This window comes from Neocloeon triangulifer, unplaced genomic scaffold, assembly GCF_031216515.1.
Source record: "Neocloeon triangulifer isolate White Clay Creek 2 clone unplaced genomic scaffold, ASM3121651v1 ptg000006l, whole genome shotgun sequence".
Taxonomy (NCBI): Eukaryota; Metazoa; Arthropoda; class Insecta; order Ephemeroptera; family Baetidae; genus Neocloeon; species Neocloeon triangulifer.
The window spans coordinates 938025-953603 of NW_026775549.1; the positions used below are offsets into that span (position 1 = coordinate 938025).

At 40.3% G+C, this 15579-nt stretch overlaps 5 protein-coding genes across 6 annotated transcripts; 2 read left to right on the forward strand and 3 right to left on the reverse strand.

The window, feature by feature from the left end:
• The first annotated feature begins 237 nt into the window (after positions 1 to 237).
• On the forward strand, positions 238 to 2513 carry LOC132194511 (nucleolar protein dao-5). The gene is made up of 8 exons (XM_059615822.1): positions 238 to 397; positions 546 to 601; positions 663 to 911; positions 975 to 1206; positions 1257 to 1404; positions 1459 to 1644; positions 1703 to 1849; positions 1907 to 2513. Exons 1-8 carry the CDS (start codon positions 329 to 331, stop codon positions 2071 to 2073), a joined length of 1254 nt encoding a protein of 417 aa, XP_059471805.1. The 5' UTR covers positions 238 to 328; the 3' UTR covers positions 2074 to 2513.
• LOC132194506 (NACHT domain- and WD repeat-containing protein 1) lies at positions 2176 to 8312 on the reverse strand. Of its 2 annotated transcripts, none has more exons than XM_059615814.1 (17): positions 8012 to 8312; positions 7279 to 7415; positions 6853 to 7212; positions 6581 to 6790; positions 5997 to 6439; positions 5592 to 5719; positions 5302 to 5536; positions 5009 to 5245; positions 4814 to 4951; positions 4633 to 4755; positions 4464 to 4572; positions 4143 to 4407; positions 3387 to 3989; positions 2983 to 3331; positions 2753 to 2930; positions 2566 to 2700; positions 2176 to 2513 (listed from the first exon to the last, which is right to left on the reverse strand). In XM_059615814.1, the coding sequence occupies exons 1-17, from the start codon at positions 8077 to 8079 to the stop codon at positions 2296 to 2298; spliced, it is 3936 nt and encodes a 1311-aa protein (XP_059471797.1). In that variant the 5' UTR covers positions 8080 to 8312; the 3' UTR covers positions 2176 to 2295. The 2 variants fall into 2 exon arrangements, with proteins under 2 accessions (XP_059471797.1, XP_059471798.1); XM_059615815.1 differs by lacking the exon at positions 8012 to 8312 and adding an exon at positions 7630 to 7910.
• Positions 8313 to 9143: 831 nt separating this feature from the next.
• LOC132194500 (cytochrome c oxidase subunit 7C, mitochondrial-like) lies at positions 9144 to 10363 on the reverse strand. Its single transcript, XM_059615808.1, has 2 exons — positions 10193 to 10363; positions 9144 to 9352 (listed from the first exon to the last, which is right to left on the reverse strand). The coding sequence occupies exons 1-2, from the start codon at positions 10283 to 10285 to the stop codon at positions 9236 to 9238; spliced, it is 210 nt and encodes a 69-aa protein (XP_059471791.1). The 5' UTR covers positions 10286 to 10363; the 3' UTR covers positions 9144 to 9235.
• On the forward strand, positions 10363 to 13020 carry LOC132194498 (methylcrotonoyl-CoA carboxylase beta chain, mitochondrial). Its single transcript, XM_059615806.1, has 10 exons — positions 10363 to 10496; positions 10567 to 10769; positions 10824 to 11318; positions 11377 to 11555; positions 11611 to 11803; positions 11856 to 12005; positions 12060 to 12283; positions 12336 to 12450; positions 12516 to 12601; positions 12653 to 13020. Exons 2-10 carry the CDS (start codon positions 10635 to 10637, stop codon positions 12768 to 12770), a joined length of 1695 nt encoding a protein of 564 aa, XP_059471789.1. The 5' UTR covers positions 10363 to 10496; positions 10567 to 10634; the 3' UTR covers positions 12771 to 13020.
• Positions 12943 to 15565, reverse strand: LOC132194499 (PHAF1 protein CG7083). The gene is made up of 9 exons (XM_059615807.1): positions 15405 to 15565; positions 15266 to 15348; positions 15023 to 15106; positions 14701 to 14904; positions 14429 to 14645; positions 14164 to 14375; positions 14023 to 14105; positions 13877 to 13967; positions 12943 to 13821 (listed from the first exon to the last, which is right to left on the reverse strand). The coding sequence occupies exons 1-9, from the start codon at positions 15466 to 15468 to the stop codon at positions 13621 to 13623; spliced, it is 1239 nt and encodes a 412-aa protein (XP_059471790.1). The 5' UTR covers positions 15469 to 15565; the 3' UTR covers positions 12943 to 13620.
• Positions 15566 to 15579: the final 14 nt, after the last annotated feature.

The following is a 15579-nucleotide window of genomic DNA, read 5'->3' on the forward strand; positions in this document are numbered from 1 at the left end:
AACCAAATTTTCCAAAGTCTCAGTGCATGTTTGTTTTTTTAATAGGACACATAAAAAGACGTTTTATTATTTTTTTTAATCTTGCAATCTTGGCAATGAAATCTGATGTGCCAACAAAATTAAATTTGCAATGTTAGTCACACGTGTCCCTTTATTAGAAAATTTAAATCAGCCCCTTCTTTTTATATAAAAATTCTCATTGGTCGAATCGAACAACGCGGGAAACAGCGCCAATAACATATGAGAGCAGTGGCGGTGCCTTGTTCCGTGCTGAAATAAAATTGTAAACAAAGAAAATTTACTCGCTGCATAATTCCAGTAAAATTTAATGCCGAGAGAGGAGATGGGAGCTCATTTTGAAGAAATTGAGGACCTTGTCATTGGACAAGACGTGCCCGTTAGTAAAACTTAACTATTTATTTTACTGATTGTAATTTACATGCAAATCCAGCGAAAAATCAAACTGCTTCGCATTTGACACAATTTTGAACGCAATTATATACACATCTTTTAGCTTTTTATTGATTCTTCCGGACATTTTGCAGGTTTCATACAAGAGACTAAGCAAGCACTTGGACGTCCACGTTAACAAAGCAAAAAAGTATGGGTGTTGTAATATTTTTTAAACGTTTTTTTATTGAGGCTTAAAAAATTTATTGCAGAATACTCGCTGATTTTGCCGATGGCAAGGAAGGAAAAGTCTCTGAAACCCACCTTGTCTCGGGCAAGGTTCCATCAAGCAATGGTTTTGGATGGCATGTTTGCGTGGTTCACAAGCAAGATGTCCAAACAATTACCAATTCGTCTTTCTACGAGTCATCCTCGAGTCACGTCTATGCCGTCTATAAAGGGTCAAAGAGTACTGAAATTTTGTCCGACGTGACAACAAGAATTGAAGATGTTGCAGAAAAGTAAGCTGTTGATTATGTTACCATTAAAACTGTAGCAATATCACAATTTTTTATTATCTTCAGAGTGTCTGGCATCCAAAATAAGCATGTTTCGGTTAAAGAAAGCAACGGAAAAAGAAAATTCGCAACTGCTAAAACGCCATTATTACCTGCCATGACGAAAAAGAAGGTTGAAGAAGTTAAGAAAGACAAATCTGAACCTAAGCCTGAAAATTCTCCTACCATGCAAAAAGATACTAAGAAAGAGCCAGAGGCCTCTGCGGAGAAGAAGACTGAAGTTTCTGCGCCTGAGAAGGTTCTAATATTTTATTAAAAAAATATTATCATTATTCTATGACAAACCAGGAATCCAAAAAGCTTCAGGCAAATTCAAACAACAGTAGCAAGCAAAAGGGTATTGCAAATTTCTTTCAACGAGGAGCTGCTCCTGCCAAGGCAAAGCCGGAACCCAAGCCTGCTGCTAAAGAGGAGAAACCTATAGATATAGAAGAGGGTATTCTCTATTTTATTATTACTTATAGAATTTTTCAAGCTCAAATTCATTCAGATGAGCCCAAACCAACTGAGACGAAACCCAAATCAAAAGCAGTGGAGAGTAATTTAAATAATAAGGGCAAAGCGAGCAACGGAAAAGTGGCTCCGAAGAGGAAACCTGCAAAATCTAACGGGCATCCTGAAAAGAAGAGGAAGAGGATTGTGATTGAGTCTGACTCTGATAGCAGTGACAATGAAGGTAATTAATGAAGATTCAATAATATACACAGTGTACAGCATAAGATATTGTGTCCCAGGGCAAATTGAAGAAGTCGAAGTAGACGAGCCTGCACCACCAACAGCAGTTGCTGCCAAGGAGGAGCCTGAAGTGTCTCAAGAAGAAGGAGTCTGTCGTGAACGCAAGCTGGTCGACAAGATGTTTAAAGATGAAAAAGGTTTTATTGGTAAGCAAGATAAAATTAATAAAGGAATAGTTTTTATGTTAAAATTTGCTATTTTAGTCACCAAAAAGGTCTGGGTCACTGAAGAAAAAAAGATTGACACCAAGGAAAATGACGATGTAAAAATAATAGAGAAGGAAGAAACCAAGAAGGTTGAAGAGAAAGCTGCTGTTGCCCCAGCAAAAAAGAAGCAGGCTGGCATCATGAGCTTCTTTACTCGTAAGTGATCAACCTCAATACTTAAAAATATTAATTCGACGATTACTTGGCCGGTGTCCAATTGTAAAATTTCATGTAATATTAAGTAATGAAAACTTTTAAGATATTCTAGTTGATATCATGGGCTTTATTTTTTAATGACACATTCATTTGACATGAGGAGAAATGAAGGATGAAACTGACTTGAGTTTTGTCTTGACAACACATATACAGAATTATAAATTAGCTTGTCACCGAAAGTCTTCATCATTTAAAGTAACAACTTGGCCATCCATTTCTGAATCACCGTATGTTTGTTCCTGGCTTTCCTCTTCTTCTTGTGTGCTCTTTAAATGCAACGTTAATATCCCTGCTTGGCCTTTGATTGCTAGTATCACTGCACGGCCACCGTTGGCCAATTCGCATGCAGTGAATGGATAGTCAGGCGTGAAAACAGCTATGCAGGTTCCTGTAGAAAATGCCAATATAATATATTCACAAAATAAATTTCAAAATTTTACCAGAACTCAGATTCCATAATCTCAATGAACGGTCACGACACAATGAGTCAGTGGAAAGGAAGAAGGAGCCAGTTGAGTCTAATCTCAGCATGGTTACTGGGGCAGTGTGTCCACTCAGAGTGTGTCGGCAGTTACCTATAAAATAATTTCAATTTTTTTCCCCAACACTAAATCAATCAAGGTTTACCGGTCGTCAAATCCCAAACCAAAATTTGCGAGTCTTCGTGTCCACTAATCACGAATTTGTCCTGTGATGATGAGATTGCAATAGAAACGGTGTTGACGCCAGGTTTCCACTTTTTGAACAAGGTGCCACTTTGAAGGTCATAGACAATTATGAAATTTGGCGACGGCTCGTCTACCTCCTGTAAAAGTTTGCATTGGTTGCTTGCTTCAAGCTCTGTAATTAAAACCCACCTTGCAGACACTGCAAACGTAATGTCCCTCGTCCGTGATGGCTGCGAGACTGGTGACAAAGTCGTGATGAGGAATGCGCAAGTCGTACATGAGTTTTCTTGAGGTAAGGCTCCACACCAACAACGGGAAGGGCTTTTGAGTTTCGTCTCCACACACCAAGATCCGACCATCTTTGGACACAAGCAGAGAGTCGAGGAAACGGTCTTCGCCCGCTTTGAAGGTGGTCACGCAATCCCCTGTTTCCAGGTTCATCAGGTTGATATACATGCGATTTCGGGACAGGGCGACAAGGTGGTGCTCGTCGTGCAAACCAAAGTAGGGCATTTTTTGGTTCATCACGCCTTTCAATCTGTAAAAAGGCCCCAAGGCTAAGAGATAATTTTACACAAAATTAAACCACAAACCTTTTGAGTAGTTGACCCTGGTCAAGGTCAAACACGGTGAGCTCTCGGCGGCAGAGAACAACGCACCGACGCCAATCGATGAGCTTGATGGCCGATGGCTGCGGAACGTTGGTCAGTGTGCGAATTTGGCGGCCGGTGCAGACGTCCCAAATGACCACCTCGCCCTTTTCAGTGGCCAATGTGCAGACAAATCGCACCATCTCAGGCAGCCGCGTGATTAAGTTGATGGGTTGTGGCTCGTCAGAGGGCTCCAATGGTCCCAGCGGCATCAACGAGGCGATCGGCGGCGCCGCGCACATGCTTTGCAGCCTTTGCAATCGGGGTTGGCCCTCAAGTGATATGTGTGAGAGGCGGAGATGCAGCTGCGCCCACAGCTGTCGGCCGTCATAGGCCAGAGCCTGGCTACTTTCTTCCAAGCACTTCCGAAGGGTGGCCGCCTCGTCACCGCTCCCTTCCAAAGCAAAATCTTCAAGCGTTTGGTATACATCAGCGCCGCACACTTTGTCCAGCAGCCATTCTTCGTCAAGTAGGAAGCGCTCTTCGATGCTCCCACTCACAGCAAATGTTTGATAAGGAAGCTCAACTAGCTTTCGGATGTTGTATCTGAAAAGGAAAGCAATTCATTAATGGAAAATTAAATTTTATTTCAGAAAATTATGGTTTTTAAACCTTCATTTTTATTGCTATGTTGATAAGGTACTCTTTTTTTAAAATTATTTGGTATAAATTTAAATTTTTATAACAGAAAAAACCTACAACTCAGTGTCCTTGTTTGGTTGCTGAACTATTCTGGCTGAAAGTCCATCAGCAATAACCACCCCTTTGCTAAAATAATGTTCAAGCTTCTCATGCGCCTCCCTGGTTGAATCTTCGTCCATATATCTGTCGCTGACTGCTTGTTGGAAGCTGATGTCTCTCCAGCGGCGTACACAGTAACCACCCGACACCCTGGTCCATTCGAGGAATGGCGCAAGGTATTTATTGAGTTGCGCCCAAAAGAGGCAGGCTGGTGCCCATGGTACTAGTGTATGAATTAATAATTAGTTTGATGCATTTATTTGAATTAATTTTTAATACCATAAGTCTTCTCACTGTGGTAAACACTGTCTTGTGCCAGCAAGTCCAGCATTTCTGAGTCGCACAGTCCAAATTTAGATGCAGAAATGAGTGATAATGCTTTTTTGATCTGAAATTGAAAAAAAAATTAATGGTTCCTGCATAATGAAAAAGAGAAAAAGATGCATACTCTGACTTGGCCAAGGATTGTCTCAAGTTCCTCGAGTAATGCATGAAATTGATCCTTGACATTCCCCTTGGGAAGGATTGTGTGCTCTTTGTCAACCCACAATGAAGTCTGCCATGACAAGATCTAAGGAGAAATTTAAAATTAATAAGACGATTCTAAATAATATATTTTTATGTTTCACCTTAATATATAATGGTAAAGTGCATTCCATGACAGAGTTGCGCACAAAGTCTTGGATTTGCTTGTTAATGCTATGGTTGTACTGCACCACAGCAGACATCAATATGCTCTTGGCCTCAGTTTTCCCCAGTTGAGGGACCTGATATGGGGTAGTCGCATGAAATATTCATTCAAATTTGTTTTTAGAAATTAATACCTTAACAAGTTTGGTTGGGTCGGAAACTTTGGCTTGAATGGTCTGGAACATTTCACTGTCTTCGTCAACCGAGAGTACCAGCTTCAGGTTTTCAGGAAGATTCTCGGGGAGCCACTCGCAAGACTGGCAACCAAAGCTTCTAACTTGGTCGATTCCGTCAATCATGATGATGAGTGGATTTCGAGAACTAGCCGACGCTAACAACTTTGGCAGCAGTTCTCCGTACGTCGACACACTCTGTGTAATTTAATATTGTTCTAAGAGACATTTCAAATAACAATCCAAAAACTCACGTGTGGGCAGTACCAATCCTCGCACCCAGCAAGAACGGAGCATTGCATCACAATGCTGAGCAGCAGCTGCTCCATTGTGCCACTTGCAGGTGTGAGACCTGTGAATCTGATGATTTTGTACGCCTCGGGTTGCCACACCTTGATGGCTTGGAAGGCTTTTGCCACCAGGGCACTTTTCCCACAACCCTTTGGCCCATGCAGAACAAGCGGAGTTGTGCTGCTCTCTAAAATGTAACTGGAAATTTTATGAGTTGTAATAAGCTAATTTTTTTTAATAGGAATAAAAATACTTTTTAACATGCTGCAATACTTCCTCTCGGTTGATGTTGCATTGGGCAGCTTTCTGGCAGTAGTTTGCTTGTTGTACCAGTTCTTGGAAGAGTTCTCCGCTGACTCCTAAGCAGGACTTCAGCGGGTCCTATAAGCACAGAAAATTCTTTCAATTATAATACCCAAATATGTAAATATTTTGTCTGAATTTGCGGTTGAAATGTATGCAACCTGTGCAACACGCAAACCCAACCGGTTGCATACTTCAGCCTTCGCAGGCGCTGATACCATCGATTATTCTTTTTACAAGACAATTTTGTCTGACCCTTGATTTAAAAATAGAAGTAATAATGCAAATCTCATTAAAGTAAACAAAGCAAAATAGAAAACCTTATAATTATATTTTAACATGGATAACAATTTACCTTTGCCAAATCTTCTGAGATGATCTTTGTGACGGCAGTTTGCAAGTGTGCGTCCAGTTTTTCCGCCAGGTCTTGTGCGTACTGTTTCTGCTGTTCGGCCTCAGGGTCCCTGGCCTGCACCCTGATGATGTGCTTTTCAGCCAGCTGACCTTTAAGGTTATCTTGAAGAATTTCGAGACGCCGCCGTTGCTCAACTAAACCCGTGGAGATCTCTGCGGCGTCATCGGCAGATTGTGGGGCACTCGCCCTCCAAACCCATATGCTTCGTTTGGCTAACTCTTGGCTCATCAGCACCGTGTTGTGCACCTCCTGCTCCACCACAGTGGTCAGATATGTATCCCGCAACTCAGCTGGAAACACTTCCACCATGACGGCCAGGATGCGCTCAATTTCGAGGCGCCACTCGTTGAGGGCCACTTCATTTTCTCCCTCTTCCTTGACGCCTACATGAAAATATTCAAGTTTTATTTAAACTTCATTTGCTGGAAATATTTTTAAATGATAATATATATTAAAAGCCTAAATAAGTTTTCTAGTACTGCTTTGAAAAATAATAATACTATGCTCATGAATATCTTTTCAACCTGGAATGTGTGAGCCAATCGGTTGCAGCCTGTAGCATGGAGGTTGGGCATGACTGTCAAGTTTGTACCATTTCTGCAGCAATTCCTTGTTCTCGGCGCTGTTGAGGGCAAATTCAAAGTCCTGTTTCTCGATGGTCTTTGGCAGTAGAGGTGTTCCGAGCGAGTCGTTCAGAAAAATGATGGGAATAACATATGCGATTTCGCTTTGGCCTTAAAAAATTAAACAATTTGTTTCAATTTTATATAACGTTAAAATAATACTAATTACTCACGAGCTAATTCTCCGAGGCAGAGTTCTGGGAACTCATGGTCCTGCTGCTTCTCAAGCGCCGTTTTCCAGTGCAGATCGACGATATGCAGTTCGTACCCTTTGCCTCTGCAAATGGACCTGAGCTCAGGGTACACAAAATTGTGCAGTACGCCTTTTTCAACGCAGCAATCCTGGGAGTCGGCTGCGCATACATAAAGGGCGATCTTGTGCGTCTTTTTGATGGGCTTGCTTGAGTCGGGCGCTCGACCTGTCAATAGTTTGGCCAGGTGACCAGGGAATTTGAGCAGCTCAGAGGACAGTGGCGGCTCTTTCGGTCTCTGTTTCTCTTCTTTTGATGATATTTTTGATTGTGCGGTATTTGCTATAAAGTTTGAAAAGGTTATTATTTATTATAATTTTAAAAAACCAAGTATATAGTAAATATTACTTTTGTTCGGTACTGCAGTTGCAGTAGTTCTGCCGTCGTCAGGGTGAGCAACTCCTCCACCACCTCCATCGTCCTTGTGATTGTTCTTTGTCTCATTGGCATTGTTCTCGACCTTTGCCAATTGATAGCAAGGTGACCTGAAAAATGATGATTGATTGAAAATAACAGGTTAAATTTTATTTCATTAAATTTTAAAATTGCTGATATCAATTTTTTTTAATAATAATAGATTTTTTACAACCATTGTACAATTTTTCATCTGTTCTAAGCCCCATTTATCAGTCTAACTAATCCTCCATTAATTGGAGTCTATATTTCTTTGCTCGTCCCACCCACGAATGATTTACCCACATGAAACACATCACAAAGCGCCTTTCTTCTCCAACTAGCCGAGAAAAAATTGCAAGTGATTGCAAGCTCCTCTATCCTTTCCCGGCATCGGCAGATGCAACACGCAAGGTGCCCCCTAACCGCGAAACCAACCCCCGCAAAAATACTCATCATTTTATTTCAAAACAAACCCTGCCGAGGCCTGCCGGACGAAAGAATTGAGGAGTTTGCAATGGGACCATTCAAGATTTAGAGGCACGGTGCGGGAAGAGGAGCGAAATAAATAAGAGAGATGCTCAGAATAACGGGTTGAAAGAGCAGAGTCAACCCTTTGGTGCTGGCGCAACATGTAAATGCGGGCCTATATATAGCTCTGGCCCAAAATACCGCCGCCCTAACTCACTCTTCGGAGCAAGGTGAGTTGTTGTCCTTGTCCTTGTGGGCCTGCCTGGACGAACAATTGCTGCCCATTGCTAGGGTCGTTCACATTTGGCAGTGCCGTCAGGCCGCCGAAGCATTTTTCCTCCCCAGGCTAGCTGCTGGTCGACTCGCTGCCAAATAATCAATGTCGCTCGCTCGCTTCTTAACAACTCGCACGCAAGCGCTCTCCACCAACTTTTCTTCTTTGCAACTCGCTACTCATATTTTCCCGTGCGTAATCATCCAGCACACACACTCGCTTCGCTCTCTCACACACACGCTCCCCCTGCGCGTTCTCCCGCCCCCGCACTCCTCGTCGACCCGCCACCGTCCGACTGGACACTTTGCTAATTTCAGCTCAAAGCCGATGACATTGTGTGCGTTTTCGCCTCCTGTCAAAGGAAATAATCTGATTGTTCAGCGCGCCGGAAACGAACTTGCTCGCACCCCTTTCGGCTAACGCACGTCTCTCCTGTTTTTGCACCCTATACATGCACGCTCACATTTGCCTGATTGACTATCCACGAGCAAAATGTAGCGCGAAAGTGTAGAGAAATTGACATACAAAATTTCACAGTAAAAATTTGCACCTGTTATGAAAATTATATTATGGTACAACAGTAGGAAATGTGTAAAAAATAAAAATCTTTTTGGTTATTCTGTTAAACTGCTTTCTGAAATTATTACAAAAAGTAAGCTTTTTATTTTTGTAGAAATAAATAAGAGAATAAAAAAAAAAAAAAAAAATAGAGAAACACCTCAAAAAATATATTTTTTAAATTTTGTATATGTAACAAACTATTTTAACAGGCGCAAGAATGAAGAGCGTTTAAAATATTTCAATAAAAAGAAGCACAGTAAGCTTGAAAGTTCTTATTAAAATTAATAACGTCTTCCTTTTTAAATAGACAAGCTCATTGCATATCTTGTGCAAAGCAGAATGAGGTCAATTGGAAAATACTTGATTAATTTTAAAATACAGAATGATACAGAAGAAAAGAATACAGGCGAATGAATTTTCACCATTCTAAAAAATTTAGACAAAAACACAATTTTTTTTCTTTTCTTTGATTGAAGATAAAATTGAAGTAAAGGGATATAAAATAATGTGCGAATTTGTTGATAACGCACCACTGGGTTTATTATTTTTTTGTCCTTAGATACATAATCTGTACACTTCTATAACAGCTAGGAAACAAAAGGCATTCTACTTCTTCAGGAGCTGGTGACGCAGGATCAAGAAGGGAGCAGCCAAGCCACTGCCGAAGAAAACGATGAAAAGGGCGGTCAGCCTGTACCTGTTCTTGATTTGGAATGGCAGGTTCTGAAACAAAACCAATCACTTATATTATACAATAATTTTTTAAAGAATTTTTTAAATTTGTAATTCATAAATAGGCAGACAATTAATTTGATATTAAAAAAAAAACTCATTTTTATACGCTCCAATATAAATCAATATACATATTTATAAAAAAAAATTAGGATGATGCTTCTGGCCAGGAGCGTAACTTCCTGGGGCATTGGTCGCGCATTTCCGAGGGCCTATACCAAAGTCGACGTTTTATGCAACCCACAACGCACATGTGTCAAGGTGCTGCCTACTTTACATGAGTTTCAAGAGGACCCCTGACTTCAAAGTTACGTCCCTGATTATGGTAGAAAGTCACTTCGTGAAAATCATGAAACATATCCAGCATTTCCCAGTGATATCAATGAAAACAGAACATCGAGCAGCATTGCCGACTCTCAAAATTTACGAATAATAGAGACCGAGATTAAATTTAAAACCAATTTAATTTTGGTGATCAGAAGTGATCCAACAGTATAAGTTAATCAAATAAAATTCTTCATTTAATATTTGGAATATTTATTGCCCCCGTCTTAAAAGTACTTTTAATTCTTTTCAATAATTGATGCTACGAAATTTTAATTCCCGAACAAGGCATTGTCTGTTGAGAAAAATTGGCACTGTAAAATTTTTTAATAAATTTTACTGACTGCATAGATTCAAAATAAGGTTATCTTCAAGATAAGTGCTAATAACTTTAGGTAACCTTCAGACATAGAGCTTAAATTAAAAATTTTTAAGTAGGGTTCAAACGTGCAAAAATTCTTGGTATGAAAAGATCGCACATTATTGTGCACGAAATAAACAACTTACGTCTCCGGGAAGGGTCACATGATGGTCTCCACCTCGCCTGATGGCAGAGGTCGTAAAGGTTCTGGCGACCTGAGACAACCTAGAGGACAACATGGCAATTTTTCGACGAGATTTGTTGAAAGCTGGGAAAACGACTCAAGATGAAAAATGTCTGCCGAACAGAGGTAGCGCATGCGCATTACGACAAGGGGGTGTAACATTTTGCGCAAAGGACAAAAGGAGGTGTGTCAAAAATTTGCAACCTCGAAGATCGCAGATTGATGTTAATGAATTAATTATATCAAAAGGACTGATTTGGACTGCGGTAACGAAATTCGTTTTTACAGTAGAATTTTGTAATAATATAGTCTTTTCATTTGCCTTCTAATTGATAGAATCAACTTAAATTTTACATCGAATTCCGGAATCTCAATATTACTGTACCAAAACAGACACCACAAAAATGAATAGGCTCAACGTTGCGTTGCTACGAAACATCGCACCGCTGAGAAGAAGCATTTTTAAGAACCGCTATCACACTGACAAAGTTGCCGTCGCTATCGGAAATGATACTGATAGAAATTCTCCAGAGTTCAAGGTATTTTGTAATGCAAAATTTATATTCAATTATAAAAATTTTATGAATATTTAGGAGAATTACGTTCACATGCGCCAACTGGTGTCTGAACTTCGCTCGAACATTGAAAAAGTCGTCGCCGGTGGAGGTGAAACTGCCATTAAACGTCACAAGGAAAAAGGAAAGTTGTTGGCCCGTGAGAGAATTGACCTCCTCCTCGACCCTGGCTCTCCGTTCCTCGAGTTCTCTCAGCTGGCTGCTCATGACCTCTACCCCAATGAGCACGTGCCTGCCGGTGGAATTGTCACTGGAATAGGAAGAGTGCACGGCACAGAATGCGTGATTGTGGCCAACGATGCCACCGTCAAAGGTGGCACCTACTACCCCGTAACTGTCAAGAAGCACCTTCGAGCGCAAGAAGTGGCACTGCAGAATAACCTGCCTTGCATCTACCTGGTCGACTCTGGCGGTGCCAACCTGCCTCGACAGGCTGACGTTTTCCCAGACAAGGAGCATTTTGGGCGCATTTTCTTCAATCAAGCCAATATGTCTGCACAAGGCATTTCTCAAGTAATGAAATTGCAGAAAATAAATTTTGAATCAAAATTTCAATTAATCGATTTTAAAGGTTGCTGTTGTCCTTGGTATCTGTACTGCTGGTGGTGCCTACATACCTGCCATGTCTGACGAAAGTGTGATAGTTAAGCAACAGGGCACTATTTTCCTGGCTGGTCCACCTCTTGTAAAAGCAGCAACTGGAGAAGAAGTCTCGGCTGAAGACCTCGGCGGTGCTGACCTCCACTGCACGTAAATTTTGACCATTTTCATTAATTTGCAAAATTTGGGAGCTGACGTTTTGCAGAACTTCTGGCGTTACTGATCACTATGCTCTGGATGATAAGCACGCAATCCATCTTGCTCGTCGGGTAATTAGCAATTTGAATCGTAACAAGAAAGCCCCCGTCCAAGCACCTGTCGAAGATCCCCTGTTCCCAGCTGATGATTTATATGGCATTGTTGGTGGCAATCTCAAAAAAACATTTGACGTCAGAGAGGTTCCTTTTTTATGGAAGCCTTGTATTATAATAATTAAAAATTTTCCTTAAGGTCATTGCCAGAATCGTGGATGGTTCCAAGTTTGACGAATTTAAGGCTCGATACGCTGATACTCTTGTGACGGGTTTTTCGAGCATCCACGGAATTCCCGTCGGGATCATTGGAAATAATGGCGTGTTATTTTCTGAATCAGCTCTCAAGGTAAATCCAAAATAATATTTTATTGATTGAAATAAAATCAAATAATTATTTCAGGGTGCCCACTTTGTTGAGCTTTGCTGCCAAAGAAAAATCCCGCTGCTGTTTCTTCAGAATATTACAGGTTTTATGGTTGGCAGAGATGCTGAAGCTGGAGGCATTGCTAAAAATGGTGCCAAAATGGTGACGGCAGTTGCTTGTGCCAATGTGCCAAAGTTGACTCTATTAATTGGCGGTTCATATGGCGCTGGTAACTACGGCATGTGCGGACGAGCTTATGGGTAATTTCAGTGCAAGAAAAAGGAGATTTTTAAATAATTTAAACATTTGTAGACCCAGATTTTTATACATGTGGCCTAACTCAAGAATCTCAGTGATGGGAGGTGAGCAGGCAGCAGGAGTCATGGCCCAAATTACACGAGATCAGATGATCCGAAACAAGAAGGAGGTAAAATTTGCTTTTTAAATCTGTGAATAAATAAATTCACAGTAAAACTTTTATAATGATTTAAGTGGACACAAGAGGCAGAGGAAAAGTTGAAAGCTCCTATCGTTCAGAAATATGAAGCAGAGGGTAGTCCGTATTTCTCTAGCGCAAGGTAAGGTTATAACAATAATTTTTTTTACTCTCGATAATAATAAATTTTTAGGCTTTGGGATGATGGCGTCATCGATCCCATGGATACGAGGAGAGTATTGGGTTTGAGTTTGAGTGCTGCTATGAATGTGCCTCTGTCAGACACCAAGTTTGGCATTTTCAGAATGTAATGTTGCCTTTGTTGTAACTTGTAACCTGCTTGTAACTATTGTCTGTGCCTTGCCAATTCAAAAGTACAATATTGCTGTCGATATCGAAATTTTTAAGGGTATCAGGGAGAAAATATCATTGTGCCAAATTTTACAAGCCCCATGTAATGAACTTAACAGATATTGCAAAATGTTATTTTTTGAGTATAAGTTTTTATTGGAGTCTTATTATTGTTGAACAGTAGAATTAAAGTGGAGATATATATTTTCATTTCAGATGTTTCATTTGATTGTGCCTGCTAATTCATATAAGACAATTACTCACTGTTAAATAAACGCTCAACTAATGTTAAGTAAGCCTACGTCATTCGTTATTAAAATAAATATAGACTATCGATTGAAGACAATCATAGAAATATCAGCACTGCAAAATATATAATTATGCTTATCATAAAGTCATTGTAATGATAGCATTAAAATATCACAAAAAATTAAAATAAAGCAAAAAGAAAGAATTTATCGCATAATAATATTAATCAACTTCTGTCTCATTTTTTTTCCAATACAAAATTATATACTTGGTATAGTTTACTTTTTGATGATTTGTCATTACTTCGCTTTTGCACAAAGAATTGTAGTATTGCTCACTGAATGGAGGAATGAATCCAAGACGAATAGGCAATCAATTTAATAGCAAATGTCTATTATTTAGACTTATCTAAAACGAACGTCTAATGCTCCTCTCTGCACAACTCTTGAGTATTGTTATTCCAAACGGGAAGACTGTGTGGTTTGAAAATGATTTGTTTGAACCAGTTTGAATAGAAAGTGGTGCTCACATCAGCTAGTGCAGAGGGGCGCAATGCTTGTGTTATTCACTCTCACTGTGCAGGGTAAGGGAGGCAATGTAGTTGTTCGGCATCACTTCAAAAATTATGTCCTGATAGCCGTAGCTGAAGGTTGATCCAAAAGGATTTGTTGTGTTGGTCGAAGAAGATCGATTTAGCACCACTGGCCGCTCGCTGGGGCTTATTTGTTCTGAGATCGCATCCCATTGAGTGAAGGTCGTCACCTGAGCAAAAATTTAATTATGATCAAAATTCCAAATCGATTTTGAAAGAACTTACCGTCACTGTCTGGCAGGGGATATTAATCAGCTTTTTACTATTGTCTCTGCTGTCTTGGGGGAGAACCAACTCAAACTCGCATCGATGATACCTAAATTTATTAAAGAGTTGTGATGAAATGCAAAGAAATACATTTGAAAATTTACATGTTGAAGTTGTAGTGACCGGGAAAGTTTGTATGCAGCACAAACTTCTTAACCCGTTGAGTTTTGGAGTCAAACAAAACATCCTGAAACAACATGCCTTTAGTGAGACAGTTAAAATAAAAAAACAACAATCAGCCTTACAAGTCCTAGAGTGAAGTAATTGTAGAAGTAGTCTGAATGAGCGTCGGACGACTTTTTGTTAGAGTTGGGACTATGAATCTTCATTTTGTCCTCGGACTTGTAAAAGACTCGAGAAGGGGTGCCCAAAGAACTGAGCACGGACTGGCAAGTGTCCCCAAAGAAAACTTCTTTGGTTAGGTTTTGGCTCTTATATTCCAAGAACCGAGATGGTCCTAAAAAATTAAAAAAAATTGATATTTTCAAAACATTCAAAAGACAATATTACCTTCGCTGTAAAGGTGCAGGCGAAGGCCAGAGGTTTTACGAGCCTCCCTGATGACCTCCACCTTTTGCAGATAAACATTGTTCATGTAAACACACAAAGGCAGAAGAGGCGCCTTGGTCTCAGAGGAGTTGTTACCCGAGTATATGGCCATGCAGCTGACCACGGGACTTGATCCACTGGGAAATTGCAGTGAGCCAAGACCCAGGGCATAATCCGGCTTAAAGTGGAATTTTTACTATTTTATTGTTCAAGACGATTTAAAAAAAACCTACTTGGTACTTTGAATCGACAGGAAAGTAAAAAGTCAAACCACGGAAATTAAGGACAAACAGCTGCTTTCCACTGTCGTACATGCCAGGATGAGTGGCGCCAAACGAATTCTCGATCTGTTCCACGGTCGGAACAGTCTCATGCGAATTGAAGACAACGCCACAGTACTTGAGCCTGACCAGCTTCATGTTGTACACTTCGATGACCTACGATAACATCACCTCATTAAATTAAGTTCAAGCAGCAAAAATTATCAAAATTATAATCTAATTATACATAAAGAAGCTTGGAAGTTTTATTTTTAAATAAATATTAGAAGTTTACCTTGAGTCTTTGAACAACAGCATCAAAGATAAGTCGAATCCCATCTTGGGTGAGATCTAATATGAGATCAGTATTCAGGGGATCCTGGAAAGAAAAATTTTTGCAAATTATTACGTCATTGTTGACATTAATTGTCCCAAATAATTAGCATTGAAACGAAACTAGGGCGTTATTGACAATGCACGACTGTCAAGGTCAAGAAATATGTGCATAGGATAATCAACAGGTATGCATGATATTTACCATTTCACTGTACAGTACGTGCACTCCCTTGATTACGCCAATCTGCGACTGAATCACTGACACTGCCTGGGAGAAGTGCATCCCTGTAAACAAGGTCGACGTTCAGTTTTGCGAGCTTCTCAAGCTGCAGATCGCTTACCAAGGATGAATTCCCAATTTTCGCATCCCAAAGACCTCTCGGGCACAATCTCCAGGTCCAACATTTTCTGCAAATCGTTAATTGCGTGCAAACATAAACGAGAATAGCAACTAACTGCGATTACAACATAAACAAGGAACAGCTGCTGAAAACCCAACGCACTATTGCCAACTTG

Coding starts and splice junctions, on each gene's coding strand:
- LOC132194511 (XM_059615822.1), top strand. CDS start 329: ATGCCGAGAGAGGAGATGGGAGCTCATTTTGAAGAAATTGAGGACCTT. Junction 398..545: donor TCATTGGACAAGACGTGCCC/GTTAGTAAAACT, acceptor GACATTTTGCAG/GTTTCATACAAGAGACTAAG. Junction 912..974: donor ATTGAAGATGTTGCAGAAAA/GTAAGCTGTTGA, acceptor TATTATCTTCAG/AGTGTCTGGCATCCAAAATA.
- LOC132194506 (XM_059615814.1), bottom strand. CDS start 8,079: ATGGGCAGCAATTGTTCGTCCAGGCAGGCCCACAAGGACAAGGACAAC. Junction 4,408..4,463: donor CCACAGTGAGAAGACTTATG/GTATTAAAAATT, acceptor TTCATACACTAG/TACCATGGGCACCAGCCTGC. Junction 3,332..3,386: donor CAGGGTCAACTACTCAAAAG/GTTTGTGGTTTA, acceptor GCCTTTTTACAG/ATTGAAAGGCGTGATGAACC.
- LOC132194500 (XM_059615808.1), bottom strand. CDS start 10,285: ATGTTGTCCTCTAGGTTGTCTCAGGTCGCCAGAACCTTTACGACCTCT. Junction 9,353..10,192: donor ATGTGACCCTTCCCGGAGAC/GTAAGTTGTTTA, acceptor GTTTTGTTTCAG/AACCTGCCATTCCAAATCAA.
- LOC132194498 (XM_059615806.1), top strand. CDS start 10,635: ATGAATAGGCTCAACGTTGCGTTGCTACGAAACATCGCACCGCTGAGA. Junction 10,770..10,823: donor GAAATTCTCCAGAGTTCAAG/GTATTTTGTAAT, acceptor ATGAATATTTAG/GAGAATTACGTTCACATGCG. Junction 12,451..12,515: donor TGATCCGAAACAAGAAGGAG/GTAAAATTTGCT, acceptor TAATGATTTAAG/TGGACACAAGAGGCAGAGGA.
- LOC132194499 (XM_059615807.1), bottom strand. CDS start 15,468: ATGTTGGACCTGGAGATTGTGCCCGAGAGGTCTTTGGGATGCGAAAAT. Junction 15,107..15,265: donor ACGTACTGTACAGTGAAATG/GTAAATATCATG, acceptor TTTTCTTTCCAG/GATCCCCTGAATACTGATCT. Junction 14,106..14,163: donor ATTACTTCACTCTAGGACTT/GTAAGGCTGATT, acceptor ATGTTGTTTCAG/GATGTTTTGTTTGACTCCAA.